The following is a 22,004-nucleotide window of genomic DNA, read 5'->3' on the forward strand; positions in this document are numbered from 1 at the left end:
GTTTGGAAAATCTACTACAAACATTTCCTTTCCTGTCTTTCCAGGGAGGAATTTAAGCTTGGACATTGAGAGACAGACAGACACAGAAAGACAGGCAGAGACAGAAAGAACAAGACTATTACTAAAGTCTGAGTCAGTAAAAGACATTTTAGATTCTTAATGGCCACATATATACTATGAACCATGGTGCCACGTGGGCCTTTTCTAGTACTACCTTCTAAATTAAGTAGAACTCTTAATTATTCAGAGGAAGAACAGCAAGTAAGTTGATGTTCTGAATTAACCACCCCACTCATGAACTAAAGGAAGAGCTAGAGTAAAGATGGGCAGTCTTCTCTTTCATCCTCCTCCACTTCTCTCCAAGGCTATACAAAGGTAGAAGAAGAGGTCAAACTTAACCTATCCCCAACCTTCCGTTTCTCTGAGACTTCCCTTCTCCTAACTACTTTCTTCTAAAATTAATGATTTTTATATTGATTACATGTGAAAACGATAATATTCTAGATATGTTGGGTTATATAAAATACATTATTAAAATTAATTTCCCTGTATCTTTTTACTTTTTAAACATGGCTACTAAAATTTTTTTAAATTATAAATGTGGCTTGCATTGCATTTTTATGGGATAGCACTGCTTTGGAGTATAACCAGGATACAACCATTACACTGTACTGTCGCTTATTAAAAAAAGAAAAGGAAGATAAAACTGAATGATAGATATCTTCAGAGTAAAATTCACAGAGCTGATTCTGATAAAAATGATTTTGGTAAAATTAATTGGAAAAATTTAACTTTGCTCTATGAAAAACTGATCAGGAAATCCATCTTAATAAAGTCCAAGTAGAAAATATTTTCTTGATGAAAATTCTTTAATATGGGTATAACTTTTATTAAAATCTCTGTGTTCTGAAAGTTCTGATCAAAACATCCTTAAGGGGCTTCCCTGGTGGCACAGTGGTTGAGAGTCCACCTGCCGATGCAGGGGACACGGGTTTGTGCCCCGGCCCGGGAAGATTCCACGTGCCGCGGAGCGGCTGGACCCATGAGCCATGGCCGCTGAGCCTGTGCGTCCGGAGCCTGTGCTCCGCAACGGGAGAGGCCACAACAGTGAGAGGCCCATGTACCGCAAAAAAAAAAAAAAGAAGAAAAAACAAACAAACATCCTTAAGGCCAAAATAATAGGGTAAAATTTCTTAAACTCACTATCAGAATACAAGTTAGTCCTGAGCTAATGAGAAAGAGAACTGACAATGTGCAAATCCTTGCAGATATGTAAAGGGCTATTTCAAATATGAGTAGTAGTTTAAATGGATTCTGATATTTGAGTCTAGAAAACAACCTCAGAATTTGGGGGAAGGGACTGGAAGGACGGGTTAACTAGGAAAGATTTAGAAAAGAAAAGAAAGGCAAATACTGACTTCAAAGGTCCCTACAGATTTCTCTTTTTCCCCAGGCACACCTATTCTCCTCCCACAAAAGATTCTCAATATTTCTCCATAAAAACTGCACACTAATTCAAACCACAATTTGAAATCAGAATTATATTTATATGGGCAGGCAAAACATAGTTAGTTATTCAGAAATGGGGTTTTAGCCAAATACAATATCCCTGTGAAATAACCTAAAAACATGCCAAAATAATTGTCTGGAAGTTAGGGGGGAAAGAAAGGGCAGTGGGGGTACACTTTGAAGTTGAGCAATAAAGCAACTGAGGTTGGTCTAGTTTAGGGGAAGAGTTACTCTGAATATCTGGCATCCTAAAACCATATCAGAGCCTCGTCTCTGTAATACCTAGAGATGGTGCCATGATCTTCATCACTTGATTTAAAATCAAAATTTAACATAAAATTTAAGTGACTACAACAAATTAGTACATCATAATTTTACATTTTATTTGCAATTAGTAACACTGCACTATGAATACTGTCTTCAGAGAGCATCATACAGTTAGGTCACACTCCTTACAAAGTCATTGGCTATTTTATGACTAAGCTCCCTTGGACAAGATTCAAGTTTATTTAACAGTCACCTGACTGAGAAAAGAAAGATGGCTGGAGCAGGACTTGAGAGTCCGGAGACCTGCATGTGAATTATGGTCTTGTCACAAGACCTGGATGTGAATCATGGTCCTGTCACCAGGGCCGGACTTTGTTGCCTATTCTGTAAAATGAGCATGCTTATCTCAAAGGATTTTGAGAGAAATCTACTGAGTGATTAAATGTGACATTTTTAACCAGTTAAGTTCTATATAAAGCATTAGTATTCATTCATCTGATTTTTTAAAATATCATCTTTCAACCTAGCCCTAACCATTATCAATAATATGTATCACTTTGGTTAACATTAACAGTGATAACTTTTCCTCCATTTTGCCTTATTTGTCATCTTTACAAACTATGGCAAAGAAGTCAACGCAAGGAAAAAAGAATGTTAGAGATATGATTTTATTATAGATATGTCAGTAAATAAACTGGGTCTTGTGTCTTACTTGGACTGGCTACCTAAAAAATAAATTTAAATCTGATATATTAAATCTAATATAAGGAAATTTAGCCTCTTCAGTCAATTAAATATAATTAAAGCAAAGGCTAGAAATTTGATGGTCTTTTTATTACACAATTTCGACTTATACAAGATCACTTTCATTATAACACCGAACGATTTTTTTTTCCTAGCCCTGCCAAAGCAAGGCCTCAAAAAATTTACTGAACACTCAGAGTTGTTTCTCTCCACGGAAATCTTTAGTAAAAGGCAAAAGATTTATTTGAACTAGAGAGAAACCAGAGTCTCCAAATGATATTTTTTAAAGGCACCTTGTATTTATTTATATTGGAAGTTAAGACATATTAGTGGGCTTCCCTGGTGGCACAGTGGTTAAGAATCTGCCAGCCAATGCAGGGGACATGGGTTCGAGCCCTGGTGTGGGAAGATCCCACATGCTGCGGAGCAACTAAGCCCGTGCATGACAACTACTGAGCCTGCGCTCTAGAGCCCCGCAAGCCACAACTACTGAAGCCCACACACCTAGAGCCTGTGCTCGCAACAAGAGAAGCCACTGCGATGAGAAGCCTGCGCACTGCAATAAAGAGTAGCCCCACCTCGCCGCAACTAGAGAAAGCCCGCGTGCAGCAACGAAGACTCAACGCAGCCAAAATAAATAAACAAAAATAAATTTTAAAAAAAAAGACATATTAGCAACTGCTTTGTCTTTTTTTTTTTTTTTTTTTTTTTTTTTGCGATACACGGGCTTCTCACTGTTGTGGTCTCTCCCGTTGCAGAGCACAGGCTCCGGACGCGCAGGCTCAGTGGCCATGGCTCACGGGCCCAGCCGCTCCGCGGCATGTGGGATCTTCCCGGACCGGGGCACGAACCCGTGTCCCCTGCATCGGCAGGCGGACTCTCAACCACTGTGCCACCAGGGAAGCCCCAACTGCTTTGTCTTTTAACTCAATTCCTTTCAACCATTTCAACAGAATTTTAAGGTCTAGAGTATATGGTGAATGCTTTCTTGTTCCATAATTATAATTATTAATTGCAGAGTAAAAAGTAATTTTTGAAACTCCACTTCCTAGCAATGAACTCACACAAAAGAATTTTATTAATACAGTATAACCTCATTAACTTGAATTTCAATAGATTAGAATCTGTGATTAAACTGAAATATCAATGTTGAAGTCTACTGGATTATTTGTACAGTTAAATTAGAGTTACTATATGCATTTGAAAGAGATTTTATGTAAATATTTTTAATGTAACCAGATCAAATTTATCTTCCCTCTCCACCCTCCTCCCTCAATCCTCTAATATATTAGAATTCAGGTAATTTGTACTGCATTTTTCCATATCAAAACAAATTTTTTTAAAGACCGAATATTATGTTTTTTTTTAACATCTTTATTGGAGTATAATTGCTTTACAATGGTGTGTTAGTTTCTGCTTTATAACAAAGTGAATCAGTTATACATATACACATGTCCCCATATCTCTTCCCTCCTGTGTCTCCCTCCCTCCCACCCTCCCTATCCCACCCCTCTAGGTGGACACAAAGCACCGAGCTGATCTCCCTGTGCTATGCAGCTGCTTCCCACTAGCTATCTATTTTACGTTTGGTAGTGTATATATGTCCATGCCACTCTCTCACTTTGTCCCAGCTTACCCTTCCCCCTCCCCGTATCCTCAAGTCCATTCTCTAGTAGGTCTGTGTCTTTATTCCTGTCTTGCCCCTAGGTTCTTCATGACCTTTTTTTTTTAGATTCCATATATATGTGTTAGCATACGGTATTTGTTTTACTCTTTCTGACTGACTTCACTCTGTATGATAGACTCTAGGTCCATCCACCTCACTACAAATAACTCAATTTCGTTTCTTTTTATGGCTGAGTAATATTCCATTGTATATATGTGCCACATCTTCTTTATCCATTCAACTTAGGTTGCTTCCATGTCCTGGTTATTGTAAACAGAGCCGCAGTGAACATTTTGGTACATGACTCTTTTTGAATTATGGTTTTCTCAGGGTATCTGCCCAGTAGTGGGACTTCTGGGTCGTATGGTAGTTCTATGTTTAGTTTTTTAAGGAACCTCCATACTTCTCGCCATAGTGACTGTATGAATTCACATTCCCACCAACAGTGCAAGAGGGTTCCCTTTTCTCCACACCCTCTCCAGCATTTATTGTTTGTAGATTCTTTGATGATGGCCATTCTGACTGGTGTGAGGTGATACCTCATTGTAGTTTTGATTTGCATTTCTCTAATGATTAGTGATGTTGAGCATCCTTTCATGTGTTTGTTGGCCATCTGTGTATCTTCTCTGGAGAAATGTCTATTTAGGTCTTCTGCCCATTTTTTGATTGGGTTGTTTGTTTTTTTTGATATTGAGCTGCATGAGCTGCTTGTAAATTTTGGAGATTAATCCTTTGTCAGTTGCTTATGAGTCAAGTTATATATTTAATTTTTAAAGGTTCACACAGACCTGCCATATCTCAAAAGAAAGGGCCACAATTGGGTCAGTGAGCAGTAAAGCCATTATAATAATTTTGCCACTTACTGAATATCATCATCACTATATACTTATACTGATATTTATTAATGACAAAGACTTTCTAGGCTACAGACTAAACCTCAACCCATTTCTGAAAGCTCACTGTTGCAAATTAGCACAGACTAAATCTGATACAAAGAAATGTTTTGTTCAGACCACACAGGGTTTTTTGAAAAACTTAAATTACATGTCACATTAAAAAATTGGAACCTTGGGGCTTCCCTGGTGGCGCAGTGGTTGAGGGTCCGCCTGCCGATGCAGGGGACGCGGGTTTGTGCCCCGGTCCAGGAGGATCCCCACATGCCGCGGAGCGGCTGGGCCTGTGAGCCATGGCCGCTGAGCCTGCGTGTCCGGAGCCTGTGCTCCGCAACGGGAGAGGCCACGGCAGTGAGAGGCCCGCGTATCGCAAAAGAAAAAAAAAAAAATTGGAACCTTTCACGTAAGTCTACGTTTTTGGTGTCTCTTGAAAGACCTGAAGATCTGGCAACCCTGGACCCACATTCCTACACAACAGTTCAGTGAAGCTGAGAATTTGTTGCCCCCTATAAGAAGCTCTCCAATTCACCACAGTCTCTACTTAGTCCTAATTGCTCCTTTATATTATAATTTGGGCCCCAGTTTACAATTTCTGTTTGTGATCCATACTTGTAGTTTCATTTCTTCACACAGCAGCTCACTCCCACCTCTGCCTTCTCGGCACTCCACGCCAATACAGCACACACACGCACACGTTATTAGTCCCCCAGATCTTCAGCCAGCTTCCAAATTATGACACGCAGTTTCATACGAATTCCTCCCTCTGTCTAGAATGTTCTTCCCCAACTCTCTGCCTGCTTCACTGTACGTATTCACCATTCAAGTGAGGGCAAGTATACCCTTCACTAGCCTTTTCTACCCTTCTGCACCACCATCAAGAAGTAGAATGGATTGCTTCTTCCTTTTGAAATAGCTTGCCGCATGTATGTGACTACATGTAGTCTTCCCCTATTTCTGCTTGACTATAAACCTCCTGAAGGTAGAACTCTTGTCCCGTATCTTTGTATCTTTAGTACTTATTTCAGTGCTTGGTACACAGCACAGAACAATGAATTTGTGATAAATGAAAGAATGACTGACTTTTCTCTGGGAAGGGAGACTATCTGAGAATAGAACACAGGTCAAAAAAGAATAAATGATTTATGTTATGAATTCCTCATATTATTCATATGAGGAAAAATACACAGAACATACAAAGTCAAAAAATTCTCATATCTACATACTTTGCTTTTTCCTTTATACCTAGAAGAATTAATAAAATATACATTTAAAAGTACAACCATTAAGTTGAAAAGGGCCTAATTATTTACCTAATTGACATAGCTCTTTTCTTAACTAAAATGTTGACATTTTCTAGTATACCCAGATGTTTATATCATCACAAATAATTTTTTAACTATTTATGGCAATTCAGAAAACTGCATCTGGTATTTCTTATATGTTTCCTCTAAAATCACCACTTCTGCCAAAAACATCTATAAAGAAATCCCTCAAAAGGTTTGGGTAACAAAGCGTCTGGGAATGTATCTGGCCTATGTTCAACAGGACATTATATGTTTTCTTATATAAATCGTGTCCTGGAAAACGGAATGTCTTTATTTAAAATAAAAACTCTACCATCCAACACCATAAAGGCGGTTCCATGAAAAACATTTTAAACTTCTTTTATATGTGTAGTTTTAAAATACATTTTTATGCTTCATATTACAGTTGGTTTACTGGGGCTTATTTTATACATTCTTCTAGATTTTCTTTAAAAAAAAAAACACTGTAAAGAAATTTTCCATTCTGAACTCATAGAAGACTTTTTTTTCAAAGCAGTCACCAAACCTTCTTAAAATAAGAAAAAAATCAGTGATGGGGCCCTTTCAGATATGGCTATAAACTGGCACACAGACCGAAAGACTTCCCCAGTGCTAGAATCTAAACTTGTATTGCTTATGAAAATTTATTTTTCTTGGTGTACCATAAAATTTACCACCCTTTTGAATAATCATTATCAAAACAATAACTCTTTTGTGCTTGCTATTTCAATTTTATCCAATCGTTTTCACTTAAGCAGGAATTTATCTCAAGGATGATGGTAGAGAATAATAAGCGAAAGAAGGAAAATGTTAAATTTGGCCATCAGTATAGGAAGATAACATGTCTTTTCATGGTTCAGGTTTCCACAGGTAGTATATATTTTCCCATGAATGGCAATTCCACAGAAATTCTGAACTCTGATCAACTAAGATAGTTAATGAAAGACACTGTCCTATCTGCTTCATAGAGGACCAATGTCTTAAGTTTGAAAAAAAATCAATGAAATATAGGATGGCATGTGAAATAAGTCTTTGGAACTACACTGAAAAAGAACACTTTCAGGTAAAATGTTGAAAGCATAACTTCTAAAAGGAAGGGAAGCAGTAATTCTTCTACCAGCCAACATTATCTATTAAAATATAGCACCTATAGGATCTTTTTTTTTTTTTTTAATTTTTGTCTTTGTTGGGTCTTTGTGGCTGCTCACTGGCTTTCTCTAGTTGGCAGTGCGCAGGCTTCTCACTGTAGTGGCCTCTCTTGTTGCAGAGCATGGGCTCTAGGCGTGTGGGCTTCAGTAGTTGTGGCATGCGGGCTCAGCAGTTGTGGCGCACGGGCTTAGTTACTCCGCGGCATGTGGGATCTTCCTGGACCAGGGCTCGAATCCATGTCCCCTGCATTGGCAGGCAGATTCTTATCCACCGCGCCACCAGGGAAGCTCGTAGCACCTATAGGATCTTAGGGTTTCTTTTCATTGTTACTTTCCCTTGGTGTGTGGGTCAGGGCGGTGAGGGGGAGAAGGCAAAGAACTACTTACATTTGGGGAGTAAAATCCTACTACTAGTTTAGAGCTCTGTCTGCTCAAGTTTCTTTCCTCCACGGAATGTCCCTAACCCTTCACGGGATTCTTGGAGAACTAAATATGCACTGTCTGACCAGAGTTGAGCACCACTGAACCTATAGTGTATCTATGCCATGTGTTACTTCGTTAACTAAGCTCCTTGGAAAAAAAGGGATCCTATCTAGTATCTCACACAGCATCTAACATGAAGCCAAGTAGTTGGTTCTCATTAAGTATTTAATGCCTGATTAAGGCCTCTTCATACTTTTCATACAAAGCCTGTAAATACTTGGAACTCAAAACCACAACTGCACATACATGGCACTGACAGTTATGGACTCTAAGAATGACTGAAATCATCAACAATTTACTATTTTAATACTGGTGTTATAAGCAATAGCTCCCTTTTCATATGTTTGACCAGACTGAATCATCTCACCTCTGGTGGCAATTACATAATCAAGCATTTCAAATAAAATACCACTTTTTAAAATGAGTTTCCTAATATTGTTTAAATGTTGAAACTGCATATCAACCAATCATTGACAGTCTACACATGCTTAGAAATAAAACAATACTTTGCCTCTACGATTCAAGTCTCTATGTACTTTCTTGCAACAAAAGCCAATCTGTCTTTTTCAAAATTGTTTCTCCTGGCAAATATTTTTGCTGTCTGGCCAAGTTTTGCATTAAAAATAAAGTACAGTATTACAACATCAATCAACATTTAAAGTACTTAATGATCTATGAAAGAAAATATACAGTGATTCTTTTGAAACAACCAAGCCAATCAAAGTTTTATTTATATTATCAAATCAAGAGTGCAGCTTTGATAAAATAAAATCACGTTTGTGTTTAGAGATCTAAAAACAATATTAAGCACTTAGGTAATAAAAGAAAACAGACTGTTAAGAAGAGCTTAAATGGCAAGAATGACTTAAAGGCATAACAGAACTGTCTGTCCCTTTACCCCCACTTCCTGTCTGTGCAACACTGGCCTCTCGCCTGCCCTTTCAAATACCAGTTGTATAAGCATAATTAGAGCTTTCTCTGTGGCTAACATTAACTTTAAAGCTCCTATATATTTACAATGAATTATTACTGGTAACTTTTTACATGAATAGGGACCTAGGCCACCTAAGCCTTGCCATTTACAATCAAAATCTAAAAATATTCTACTACTGAGGATTTAAATGGGTGCCTAAACAACTTACTAAGTAGTGCAGGGACCCTGATAACATTTAGCAACTACAGTAAGTCACAGAATTTTTTATCTTACCATCATCTACTGGGAATGACACAGGTAGTTGTCTAAAAAGGAATGTGAACTTAAATATTACAGTAGCATGACATATATAGCAACCTTGTCACAGACCAAGGAGTTGCTTCAGAATACTGCCTTTTTACCTTCATTAGTCTAGCCCTTCCCTAGGATATCAATTCCTTGGCTAAACCCTTGGGTGCTCAGTACGTCTCCTCCAGGTTGCCCGTATGTCTTCCAGATAATGTTGTAGTTACATTGGCTTTCAACCTAACTAGACTGTTTTCCCAACAAACACTGCCTCCGGGTAAGGGCAACCATTTCAATACTTAGGGCGCAGCACAGAGGATACTGTCCTATCTTCAAAGGAGATATACAGAACAAAACACAAGTCAGATTAGAAACAACTGTTTTCCTGACAAGAAGAAATACAGTAACATGGAAAGATTAGGAACTTTGGTCAAGGATAAAAGATCAGTTTAAATCTCAGTTTCTTTAACTTATAAAATGGAACTAATACTACCTACTTTAGAGTTTCTTGTGAAGAGTAAATAAAATATGAGAAGACTAAATAATACAGTATATGTTACATAAAATGCCCATGATACTCAATATATAACTGTTTCCTTATTGTCCATTTCCAGCCCCTCTATTACATTTAGAGTTCTAAGGCTGGCCAAATCTTACAAAGCAAACAGAGGACTTTTAGTTGGGCACTAATTTGCCGCAGAATCAAGTTTTCTTGAGGACAATACCTCACATGATCTTATTATTATTTTTTATTCCTAACAATCTCTCATCTCCTGTCTCCTGCTGGCTTTAGGCCAACTTCCTCAGCCTGTCCTTTGGTATCCACACTTCAGTGATTTGTCTACTTGCCTCCGTAATGTCCAAGTCACTGTTTCTATTGTCTGACGGTATTTGTGCTGTACCATCTCCTACTTTTTCCTATTTCTAACTCTATTTCATGTTAGGCGGTACTTCTTAATTACTTCATTACATGCCTTGGTACTATTGTGCCTAACCCAGACACCTAAAGTTGACACATTTCTAGGTGCCTATCACCTTTCCAATAACCTTTCATCATTATCTACTAAATGTAGCCCTAGAATAGCTTCAACTTCCTGGGGACTGTTACATCAGAGATTAAATGAGAGCATGCCGTCTTTATCAGCAGTTAAGAGTTAACAGAGCACTATGAACCACCTGATTATCTGAGGCCCAGCTGATAATCCTAAACACAGGACTCACCCTCGGGAATTGACAGGGCCTATGAGATAATTCACAAGCATCAAAAAGTACATGCCTGCATGTAAAGCACCATCTATAATCATAAACAGCTAGTTATAGCCAGACATTCATTCCACAAAAAGTTACTCTTTTACTTGAGAACACTGCCTTCTCTAACATATCAGACAGCTTTAGGCAGCATGACCACGGACTGAACAGGGAAAAGTTATACCACGACAAGTCGAGTCAGTCGAATCAATCCCTTTGAAGGTCAACAGGGTGACAGCCAGCACAACTGGACTGCCTCAATATTCCGGAACACTAACTGGACAGCCAGGGCCAACTTATGACTTTGGTTTCACTAGGACCAGATTCAAATCAAAGCAAACTGGTCATGGGAGATGGAAATGGAAGTCACAAACTAATGGCAGTTGGTCTCACTCAACTGCACCAATGCATGGGGGGAAACTACATCTGATTCAATATTAGTGTTGTAGGGGAAAAAGGAAAAGGAAAAAAACCTACTTTGTTTTTTAAGTTCTTCAATTTGTTCTTCCTTTAAATCTAACTGTTCTGTAAGTCTTGATGCTGAATCCAACGCAACATTTGCTTCATCCAAACGCTCCTGAGGAAGAAAAGTTCATTAAAAAGCAGCATGCAAAAACTACTTCACAAACTATAGGGCTGGAAGACATCTTAAAGTCAATCAACCCCTTTCAGCTAATGAAGCTGCATTTCTGTGACCTTGGGCAAGTTCATTTGATACTAATAAGTATCAAAGATAGAACCCACACTTCACAACACAATAACGTCTCTTTCAGAGAAACTAAATAAAAAAGAGAATGCTATTTAAAGACAACATGGTGACAAAAGTTTAAAAAATGACAATAATAAGAATAAAAGCTACAAAAAAATACAAAAAGTCAAGAAATATAGCAACAAATTTTTTTTTTTTTGGCTGTGTTGGGTCTTCGTTACTGCGCATGGGCTTTCTCTAGTTGTGGCGAGTGGGGACTACTCTTTGTTGAGGTGCGTGGGCTTCTCACTGCGGTGGCTTCTCTTGCTGTGGAGCTAGGGCTCTAGGCACACAGGCTTAAGTAGTTGTGGCACACAGGCTCTGTAGTTTGCGGCTTGTGGGCTCTAGAGCACAGGCTCAGTAGTTGTGGTGCATGGGCTTAGTTGCTCCGTGGCATGTGGGATCTTCCCGGACCAGGGCTCGAACCCATGTCCCCAGCACTGGCAGGCGGATTCTTAACCACTGCGTCACCAGGGAAGTCCCAACAAATGTTCTTTTTTAATTTTTGCAAGTCTGATGGGTATAAAGTGATGTTTCATTATTACTTTATTTTTATTTCTCTAACTATAATACATACTAGTGAATTTGAGTAATTTTTCATGTTAATAGGACAACTGGATCTGCTCTTATGCAAAAATCTTTGCATATCTTGCCCATTTTTCCATTGAGCTGTCTTTCTCTCATCAGTTTGTAAGAGCACCTTATATAGTAGATATGAACACTTTGTCATCAGTGCTACAAATATAGTCAAACATGTCCTACTTTGATTCTTGAGTTTTAGTCTAGGTTAGGCTCCTCCCTGCCCTGAACTGCACACGTGGTCTTCTAGATTTTCTTGGAAGATATTTTTCTTTTTTAACATTTATATCTTTAAAATAGTATTTCTCAGTAGGAGTTCTTTCAACATTCCTGGCCTCTGGCCACTAAATGCCAGAAGACCCCCCACAGTCACTGTAACAGCCAAAAATACCCCCCAGATTTCCAGCACCACTCCCAGTTGAGAATCCTTGCTTTAATACAGTTGGAATTTACTTTTGTATATAGTGTAAAATAGGGGTCCAATTTCATTTTCTTCCATATAGACAGCCGGTTGTATCTACTGTTTATTAGATAACCTACCCTTTTCCCCACTGAACTGAAAGTAGTTTAGGGTTTAGTTTTAAATTTAGTTTTAAATTTAATTCTCAAATATAACCTGGGCTCCATTTCTGTTCCACTAATCTAGTCAATGTGGTATTGACTTATGGCTCTATCTTGACATTTAGTAGGCAAGTCCCTCCTCACCAATAATTCTTTCACACAATTTTCTTCGCTATTCTAGAGGATTCACCCATGTAAATGTCAGGTCAAGTTTCACCACCTTGAATCAGAGTGTGATAGCTTTTTTGACGTATCATCTTGGATAGGCTAGTCCCCAGTTATCCAGTCAGACTTAAGGTAGGTATTGCTGTGAAGGTATTTTGCAAATGTAATCAAAGCTCAACTCAGCTGAATTTAAGGAAGGCATATTATCCTGGATAATCAGGGTGGACCTTATTGAACCAGCTGAAACTCCTTGAAATCAGGACTGAGGTTTCTCCATAAAGAAGAAATTCCATCTGTGGACAGCAACTTCCACCCATGCCCACAGAGTCCATCCTTCTTGTGAGTTCTTTCCCTGACCACCTGTGGACAACAGCTTTGGCCCACGCCTATGAGTTCCAGCCTGCCTATGATGTCATCTTCCCATTTTGACTGCCAAACCTACCTAACTTGCTTAGCCAGGCCCCACAATGTTGCCAATTCCTTGTAACAAACCTCATACGTATCCATATATGGTATATACATCAATGTATATGTGTATGTATATGTGTATGTGTACATATGTGTACACACATACACATCCTACTGGTTCTGCTTCTCAGGTTGAACCATAACTGATACAAAGAGAGACTGAAACAAAAAATTTTAAACAAAATCAACAAGATTAAATTTAGTGTAAAGGAAATTTAAATAAACTTTCAAATGACTTCGTTAACCTCATAGCATTTATATTTAAGAAATAATTAAAGCTTAAAAAAACTACACTAAGACGTTTTTGAAAATTAACATTCAGATTTCATTATTCTTTCTACCATTTTTTTGTTTTTTATTTCATTAATTTCAACTTTTATCTTTACTAATTCCCTCTTAGTTTCTTCTGATTTATTCTGTTGTTTTTCTAAATATATATTACATTAAAAATTTTTTTAAATAGAGCTAGTTTAAAAAGAAGATCTGGACTTCTAACAGTATGACCAGCTAAATATTTTGGTCCCACTGAAAACAAAAGCGACAAATAAAATATCTTTTTAATGTGTTAATGAGCTAATCAGAAAGTAAGCATAAATGGTGAATAAACATATTAAAAGATGCTTGACCTCATTACTAGAAATGCAAATTAAAACCATAAGATAGCCCTTCCCACCTACCACATTGGCAAACACTTTAAAAAATTCTGATAATGCTAGCATTGCCGAGGATGTAGAACAAGAACTCTTAGTACCACTGGCAGGAGAAAATTAGCACAAGTGCTTTAGAAAACAATTTGCCCCCAAATCTAATAAAATTGAAACTGCCCATATGTATCCCATGACTCAGCAATTCCAATCGAGATACACACCTGAAACTCTTATACATGTGCACCAGGAGATATAAACAAGGAAACTCATAACCACATTGTTTGTATGGCAGATAAGGGAAATGTCCTTTATCAGGAAAATGGGTAAATAAATTACATATTCATGCAAGGAATACAGCAGTGAAAATAATGAACCTCCTAACACAGTAACTACACAGTTACAGCTGAAACTCATGAACATAATGCTAAGCAAAAAAAGCAAGCCTCAGAAGAATTCCATTTACATACAGTGTTTAAAAATATGCAAAACCAAACATGTACTGTAAAAAGATGCAAATCTATGTGCTAAAACCATAAAGAAAAACAAAGGGATAAAACACATAAAAGGTGGTAAGGAGGAGAGATGTGGAGGGGTGCTTACGGAACTTCAAAGGGTGACATTCTTTTACTGGGTGGTGAGTACGTGGGTATTTGCTGTATTGCTATTCTTATATTTTATACATATTATCTAAATATTGTTTTGCAGTCACTCAACATTTAGTAAAAATTTTAAAACATTATGGAAGTATGTCTTCAATTATTTAGAATATTAATATGCCTAAACAGCATATTCACCTCTAATGACAGATACATATATTTTATTAATTTCCACCAGCTATCACCAGAGTCTACTTATGACTCAGAAAAGTTTATCCTACATCAAACAGCAAGTCACTGTGGTGTCTCTTCATGGGGTTCATTTTATTTATTTCTTATATATGATATTTATAGGCATGAAATACAGCATAATAATAAAGAGAAAAATATTTTAAAGAATTAAGGTGCAATATAGTCACCTTATCTTCGATAAAGGAGGCAAGAGTATACAATGGAGAAAAGACAGCCTCTTCAATAAGTGGTGCTGGGAAAACTGGACAGCTACATGTAAAAGAATGAAATTAGAACACTTCCTAACACCATACACAAAAATAAACTCAAAATGGATTAAAGACCCAAATGTAAGGCCAGACACTATCAAACTCTTAGAGGAAAACATAGGCAGAACACTCTGTGACATAAATCACAGCAAGATCCTTTTTGACCCACCTCCTAGAGAAATGGAAATAAAAACAAAAATAAACAAATGGGACCTAATGAAACTTAAAAGCTTTTGCACAGCAAAGGAAACCATAAACAAGACAAAAAGACAGAATCTGAGAAAATATTTGCAAATGAAGCAACTGACAAAGGACTAATCTCCAAAATATACATAAGCAGCTCATGCAGCTCAATATCAAACAAACAACCAACCCAATCAAAAAATGGGCAGAAGACCTAAATAGACATTTCTCCAAAGAAGATATACAAATTGCCAACAAACACATGAAAGGATGCTCAACATCACTAATCATTAGAGAAATGCAAATCAAAACTACAATGTGGTATCACCTCACACTAGTCAGAATGGCCATCATCAAAAAACCTACAAACAATAAATGCTGGAGAGGGTGTGGAGAAAAGGGAACCCTCTTGCACTGTTGGTGGGAATGTGAATTCATACAGCCAATATGGAGAAGAGTATGGAAGTCCCTTAAAAAACTAAACATAGAACTACCATATGACCCAGCAATCCCACTAGTGGGCATATACCTTGAGAAAACCGTAATTCAAAAAGAGTCACGTACCACAATGTTCACTGCAGCACTATTCACAATAGCCAGGACATGGAAGCAACCTAAATGTCCATCGACAGATGAATGGATAAGGAAGATGTGACACATATATGCAATGGAATATCACTCAGCCATAAAAAGAAACAAAATTGAGTTACTTGTAGTGAGGTAGATGGACCTAGAGTCTATCATACAGAGTGAAGTAAGTCAGAAAGAGAAAAACAAATACCGTATGCTAACACATATATATGGAAACTAAAAAAAAGAAATGGTTTTGATGAACCTAGGGGCAGGATGGGAATAAAGACAGAGATGTAGAGAATGGGCTGGAGGACACAGGGAGGGGGAAGGGTAAGCTGGGACAAAGTGAGAGAGTGGCATGGACATATATACACTACCAAATGTAAAATAGCTAGCTAGTGGGAAGCAGCTGCATGGCACAGGGAGATCAGCTTGGTGTTTTGTGACCACCTAGAGGGGTGGGTTAAGGAGGGTGGGAGGGAGACGCAAGAGGGAGGGGATATGGGGATATACATATGCACATAGCTGATTCACTTTGTCATACAGCAGAAACTAACAACACTGTAAAGCAATTATACTCTGATAAAGATGTTAAAAAAAAAAGATACAGCAAAAAAAGAATTAAGGTGCAAAAGAAAACGATCTAATGGGATAACACACATTATTTTAATCCATGTGAAATAAAGTGCCCAATATATTTTATTGAAAACAGAAAGTTATACAGTTAAAATTTTACATTAATTTTTTTTAGTGATCTCTAAAATGCCCACCTGTGCTAAAAATTTGAATCTCGTATTTGCTGTGTCTATGCTAAACTATAAGTGACATGAGGGAAATCCTGAGTATTTTATTCACTGTTATGCCTCAGTGACAACATTTACTAAATTAACTGTTTAGGAAAAAAAAAAAATTAACTGTTTAGGAGATTATTTCCAAGACAAAAATTCTACAAGTAATTGTCTTGTGCATAATAAAATTTACAAGAGTAAGTTATTTCAACCAACCTGTAATGATACAAGTTTTCCTTCCAGATTTTCTGCCTTTTTCTTCCATTCAGCAACAAGTTGCTTGTGTTTTTCCAGTTCAGCAGAATACATAGCTTTTTCTTCTAAAGAGGTAAAAAAAGTTACATTAGTATTTTGTAATTGTGTGATAAAATTAGAATTTTAAACCACTTGAAATTTTAATAATTCAACAAAAATAGTTCAAATGTCTTAACAAGAAAATTATATATGCCTTAGTGATGACGTTAACTGGAATTAAAGTAATGAGATCACCTTCCTCTGCTTAAATCCTTCTCCACCTTGTCCATCTTGCAAACTTTCCCTCCCTTCAGAACTCTACTCAAATATTTCCTTTTAGCGAAGCTTTCTCTATGGCCTCAGTACCATACTATTTTGTACACATGTCCACTCTGGTATTATACAGAGCAGACCTAGAGAATTCTTACGTGTAAAATACAAAATTTCAACCATAGGAGCAACCCTGACATGTACGTATGTACAAATGTAAAGTTTTGCTCAGGCACAAAACTGTAACTTCTTTAACTTCATTAGCCTCACATCCTCTAACCGCCTGCCCCCTCACTAGCAGTTCATGTATTGCCAGTAGTTACAGAATGTACGAGTTGACAAATGGATGGGTGAATGATCTAAAGGGGGTAAATCTGAGGATGGGAGGTAGATGTGAAAAAGCATATTTGGTTATTGGGGTACGTGTGCTCTGGTCACTATTACTATGTGCCTAGAAAAGTACTTTCCACCTGAACTAGAAAAATGCAGTTACCTTAAAGTATAGATGAACAGCTAAGAACAAATTAATCAATACTTCAAAAGAGTAATTACTGATGATTAACTCTCTGAAGTGGATTCAACCTCCAACCAACATCTCAACACCTATCTTTTTTTTTCTACACGTGTGCCTCTTTCTTCCTTTGTATTCCCCTTTACCATGTGATCCTCCTTACTATGTTACCCTCATACTTCCCTCACCTCTCACCTTAACTAAAGTATCATAATATGACACTAAAATTTTTTTTAATAATTAGTATATACGGTTTATGTTCTCTACTCTTAACTGTAAAAAAAAGTCTAATTTGTTGATGGCTACTTATCTTCTCCCCCTACAGGTGGGTAACCTTTCAAAGATTTCCCTATGCCTAATCTAAAATAGCACTCAAGCCAAAATTCCCAAAACTACGGGTCTGTGAACAACACAGGTTTGAACTGCATGGTTCCACCATATGTAGATTTTTTTCAGTAAATATACTGGAAAAATTTTTTGGAGATTTGAGACAATTTGAAAAAGCAGATGAACCACATAGACTAGAAATATCAAAAACATTAAGAAAAAGGTTATGTCACGAATGCTTGAAATACATATAGATACTAGTCTATCCTAACATAGGCAGAAGGTGAGTGATAATATAAATTTAACAATATGTTAGTTTTCTTACTGTTTTATAACTTTGCCTCCAAAGAATCACATTACCATAAGGTATGCCCCTCTCTCTTGTAATTGGAGAAACTGCATATCAGCCTATCATCACAAGTAAGCGGTTTTTTAAGAAAATGTAACAATGTTTCCAGTACTATATTATGAATATGACTATATTACTGTATACCATAAAAATTTTATAATCATTCATTAGTGTAAAGGCTAGGCTATCATAAAGCAATAATATTGCTACTTCTTCATTATCAATCATGAAACATTATACCTAAATATGAATTTCTTTTTCACACATTTCATTTTTGATGTCTAGTGTTAGTAATATGTATAATATCTACAGTGTTTTCTATCATATAAGAGAATACTGATGTAGGTACTAATAGACAAACAATTCATCTTGTAAACAGATGACATAAACTTACAGTATCAATAAATACAGTACAGTGAATGTATTTTCTCTTCCTTATGATTTTCTTAATAACATTTTCTTTTCTCTAGCTTCCTTTATTGTAAGAATACAGTATATAGTACATATAACATACAAAAAAATGTGTCAACTGACTATGTTATTAGCAAGGCTCCTGGTCAACAGTAGGCTATTAGGAGTTAAGTTCGGGGGAACTCAAGTTATGGATTTTCAACTGCATGGGGGGTAGGCATCCTAAACCATGCACTGTTCAAGGGTCAACCGTACAATAACTCTTCTTCAGTGAAAGACTGGCCATACAACTGACCTTGCTGGAAATGCTCCAGGACCATCTGCAGGTTGGAGAGTGACAGAGCATACTGCTTTACTTGTTCCTGAGACATGGAAAGCTGTAGTGCAGTTTCATCCCTTTGCTTGGATGCCACGTTCAACTGTTCCTGCAACGACTCTACCTGTAAACTGGCCTGATGGCTTTTAAAAAAAGAATAAAAGTCAAACTGCTTCTATCTATTTAGACACTTTGACAAGATGAAATACTTTCCCTACATTTTACTGCACTAAATGCAAGTTATACTCAAAGAATTTAGATACTTTAACAGATAAAACCTCTTGCCTGTTTTTTTTATTGTGGTAAAATACACGTAACATTTACCATTTTAACCATTTTTATGTGTACAGTTCAGTGGTAGTAAGTACACTCGCATGGCTGTACAACCATCACGGCCATCCATCTCCAGAACTTTTTCATCTTCCCAAGCCGAAACTCCACACCCATTAAACAATAACCCCCTCTCCCCGCACTAACCACCCTTCTACTTTCTGTCTCTATGAATCTGACCTTCCCTACATTTTACTGCATTAAATTCAAGTTAGATTTAAAAGAAACTTGAAGAATTCCTCTGATCGTCGTTCTCCCTGCTTTTGTTAATTCAATCATCCTTCCTGTGAAGGTGACTTTGAACAAATGGCAGTCATTTTAAACACAGAACTGGGCTAAACAAGATACGTCAGCTTAAGAAAAATTTAAAAATAGCCTGCAACTTTTGTGTTTCGAGGCTAAAACTCTAAGATGTAATTTATCATAAACTTGTAAGTTGTAAGGGATCTTGGAAGTCATTTTGTCCAGCTCCAACCCAACAAGCAATGGATTCTGATACCCCCCTTGCTTTTGGCACTCACAATCCTAGTTAACTCACAACTTTCCAAAGGTTATCCCAGCTTTTGCTGTCATCTTTCTTTCTGCTTTTACATTAAATATAATAACCCCTACACCTGTCCCAAGTCAGAGATCCCTAAGAGAATTACAGAACATCTATCCAGGCTTATGTCATTGAGGTACTTCCTTAATGTACAATTATTACATACAAAATATTGCAATAGCCTTTCCTGGGTTTTTAATATCCAGTTAAATTCTTATTCAGAGTAGCCCAATAAAACCCATTAAGAGCAGCTCACTTTGAAGAAACTTTACCCAATAGCACCCTCTTTTGGAAAAGGCAGTAAACTGATAACCAGAGGACTTAACTCTCCCCTCTTATGTCCCTGGACTTTATTCAACTTTGCTGGTTAGCAAATCACTCAAAGGGTGATTATAAGGATGAAATGAACTGTGATGTCATTCAAAAAGTTAATAAATACAACAAGGTGTTACTATTGTTAAGGGCTCAAAACACCATAATCTGACTCTGTAGATTTGAGTTACTTATACACCAAATATTTACTGAACATCTATGAAACTATGTGTAAGAATGTATACTGTGGGAAGTGTGTGACATAAATGGCATCATTCCTACCCACTGGTGGTCTTACACTTCGTTTGGTGGGAGAAAGTGTAAAACAGCTCAACGATTACAAATACCCCTAAGTAAAATACAAGTGCCCTATGAAAGACTCAAAATATTATGCAGGTTCAAAGGAAAAACATCACACTAGGAATTGATTTTGGATTTGCGGAGTGGGGTGCTAAAAAATAATTCATCGTGAAGTGCTATGTGAAGAATAGGTGGGATTAACAGAAAAACAGAAAAAGCATGACAGTCTAACCTGGTTCTGAAAAAAGGAGCAACAAGACCACAGCCCTACCTATCGAAGGTTATTCTGCAGTTATTATGAATAGTAAACAAAAATAGGCAGAGATTAGAAACTATTTCAATTAGAGAAAATAAGGGCCTGAAAATTGAAAGGAAAGATGATCAATCTTTTTTTTTTTTTTTTTTTTTTTTTTTTTTTTTTTTTTTTTTTTTGCGGTATGTGGGCTTCTCACTGTTGTGGCCTCTCCCGTTGCGGAGCACAGGCTCCGGACACACAGGCCCAGCGGCCATGGCTCACGGGCCCAGCCGCTCCGCGGCATGTGGGATCTTCCCAGACCGGGGCACGAACCCATCTCCCCTGCATCGGCAGGCGGACTCTCAACCACTGCGCCACCAGGGAAGCCCAAGATGATCAATCTTATAGACTAAGGATGTTTTGCTATTTCTGCCAATGTGGAACACATACACAAAGGTTCACTCACTGTTTTAATTCTCATTTTAAACAAGTTCTTCTTCTGAGTCTGAAGGTACAATAACACATCCTACAAAGGGGGTAAGGAGTTCACCCTCAGAAATACTATCTCTACTGGCCTATAATCTCTTTGCAGAGATAATATCTACTATATCCTTATATTTCCCTCAGCACCATACACAGTAAAAAGATAAAAAGATGCACATACAACTAATGGGAAGATAAATGGACATGATTTTTTTTGGAAGATTATTTGGCACTACATGTCAAACGTTTTAAAAAAGCCTTTCAATCAGAAGTTCCATTTCTCAAAATTTACACTAAGGAAATAATCTGTCATCAACACAAAAATACCTATTTTGGGTTATCAAAACAGCACTCTTGGGCTTCCCTGGTGGCGCAGTGCTTAAGAATCCGCCTGACAATGCAGGGGACACAGGTTTGAGCCCTGGTCCGGGAAGATCCCACATGCCACGGAGCAACTAAGCCCATGCGCTACAACTACTGAGCCTGCGCTCTAGAGCCCACGAGCCACAGCTACTGAGCCCGCGTGCCTAGAGCCCGTGTTCTACAACAAGAGAAGCCACCGCAGTGAGAAGCCTGTGCACCACAACAAGAGAAGCCACCGCAGTGAGAAGCCTGTGCACCACAACGAAGAGTAGCCCCCGCTCGCCACAACTAGAGAGAGCCCACTCACAGCAATGAAGACCCAATGCAGCCAAAAATAAAATAAATAAATTTATATAAAAAACAAAACAAAAACAAAACAGCACTCTTAGTAATTCTGAAAAGTTGAAACACTCTAAATGTCCAATAATAAATGAGTGGGTTAAAGAAATTATGGCAAATCCAAATAATGGTATACTATGCAGCCACAAATGATATTGCAGGAACATATGGCTTAATGTGTACTCATATTCATATTATTAACTGATAGAAGCAGGTTACAAAACAGTATAAATAGTATGATCTCCATTTTGCTTTAAGAAAATAATATGTAATGTATACACACATATACAGAAGCATACAAAGGCACAGAAAAAGATTATCTCTGGATGAGTGAGTCTGTGGCTTTATGTTCTTTTGGTTTATGTGAGTTTCCTGAAGTGGAAAATATGTTTTT

At 37.4% G+C, this 22,004-nt stretch overlaps 1 protein-coding gene across 2 annotated transcripts in view; it reads right to left on the reverse strand.

Annotated features, from left to right (window-relative positions):
* TRIP11 (thyroid hormone receptor interactor 11) overlaps window positions 1–22,004 on the reverse strand; it is a gene marked incomplete at its 5' end in the record, with an annotated part of 65,450 nt that overhangs the window by 8,865 nt on the left and 34,581 nt on the right. For both annotated transcript variants that reach the window (XM_079699610.1, XM_079699609.1), the window contains 3 exons: window positions 10,959–11,058; window positions 16,506–16,609; window positions 18,687–18,850. In XM_079699610.1, coding sequence (XP_079555736.1) covers window positions 10,959–11,058; window positions 16,506–16,609; window positions 18,687–18,850 — 368 coding nt within the window. The remainder of the gene's footprint in view (window positions 1–10,958; window positions 11,059–16,505; window positions 16,610–18,686; window positions 18,851–22,004) is intronic.

Source organism: Hyperoodon ampullatus (genome assembly GCF_949752795.1).
Source record: "Hyperoodon ampullatus genome assembly, chromosome: 3".
NCBI lineage: Eukaryota > Metazoa > Chordata > Mammalia > Artiodactyla > Ziphiidae > Hyperoodon > Hyperoodon ampullatus.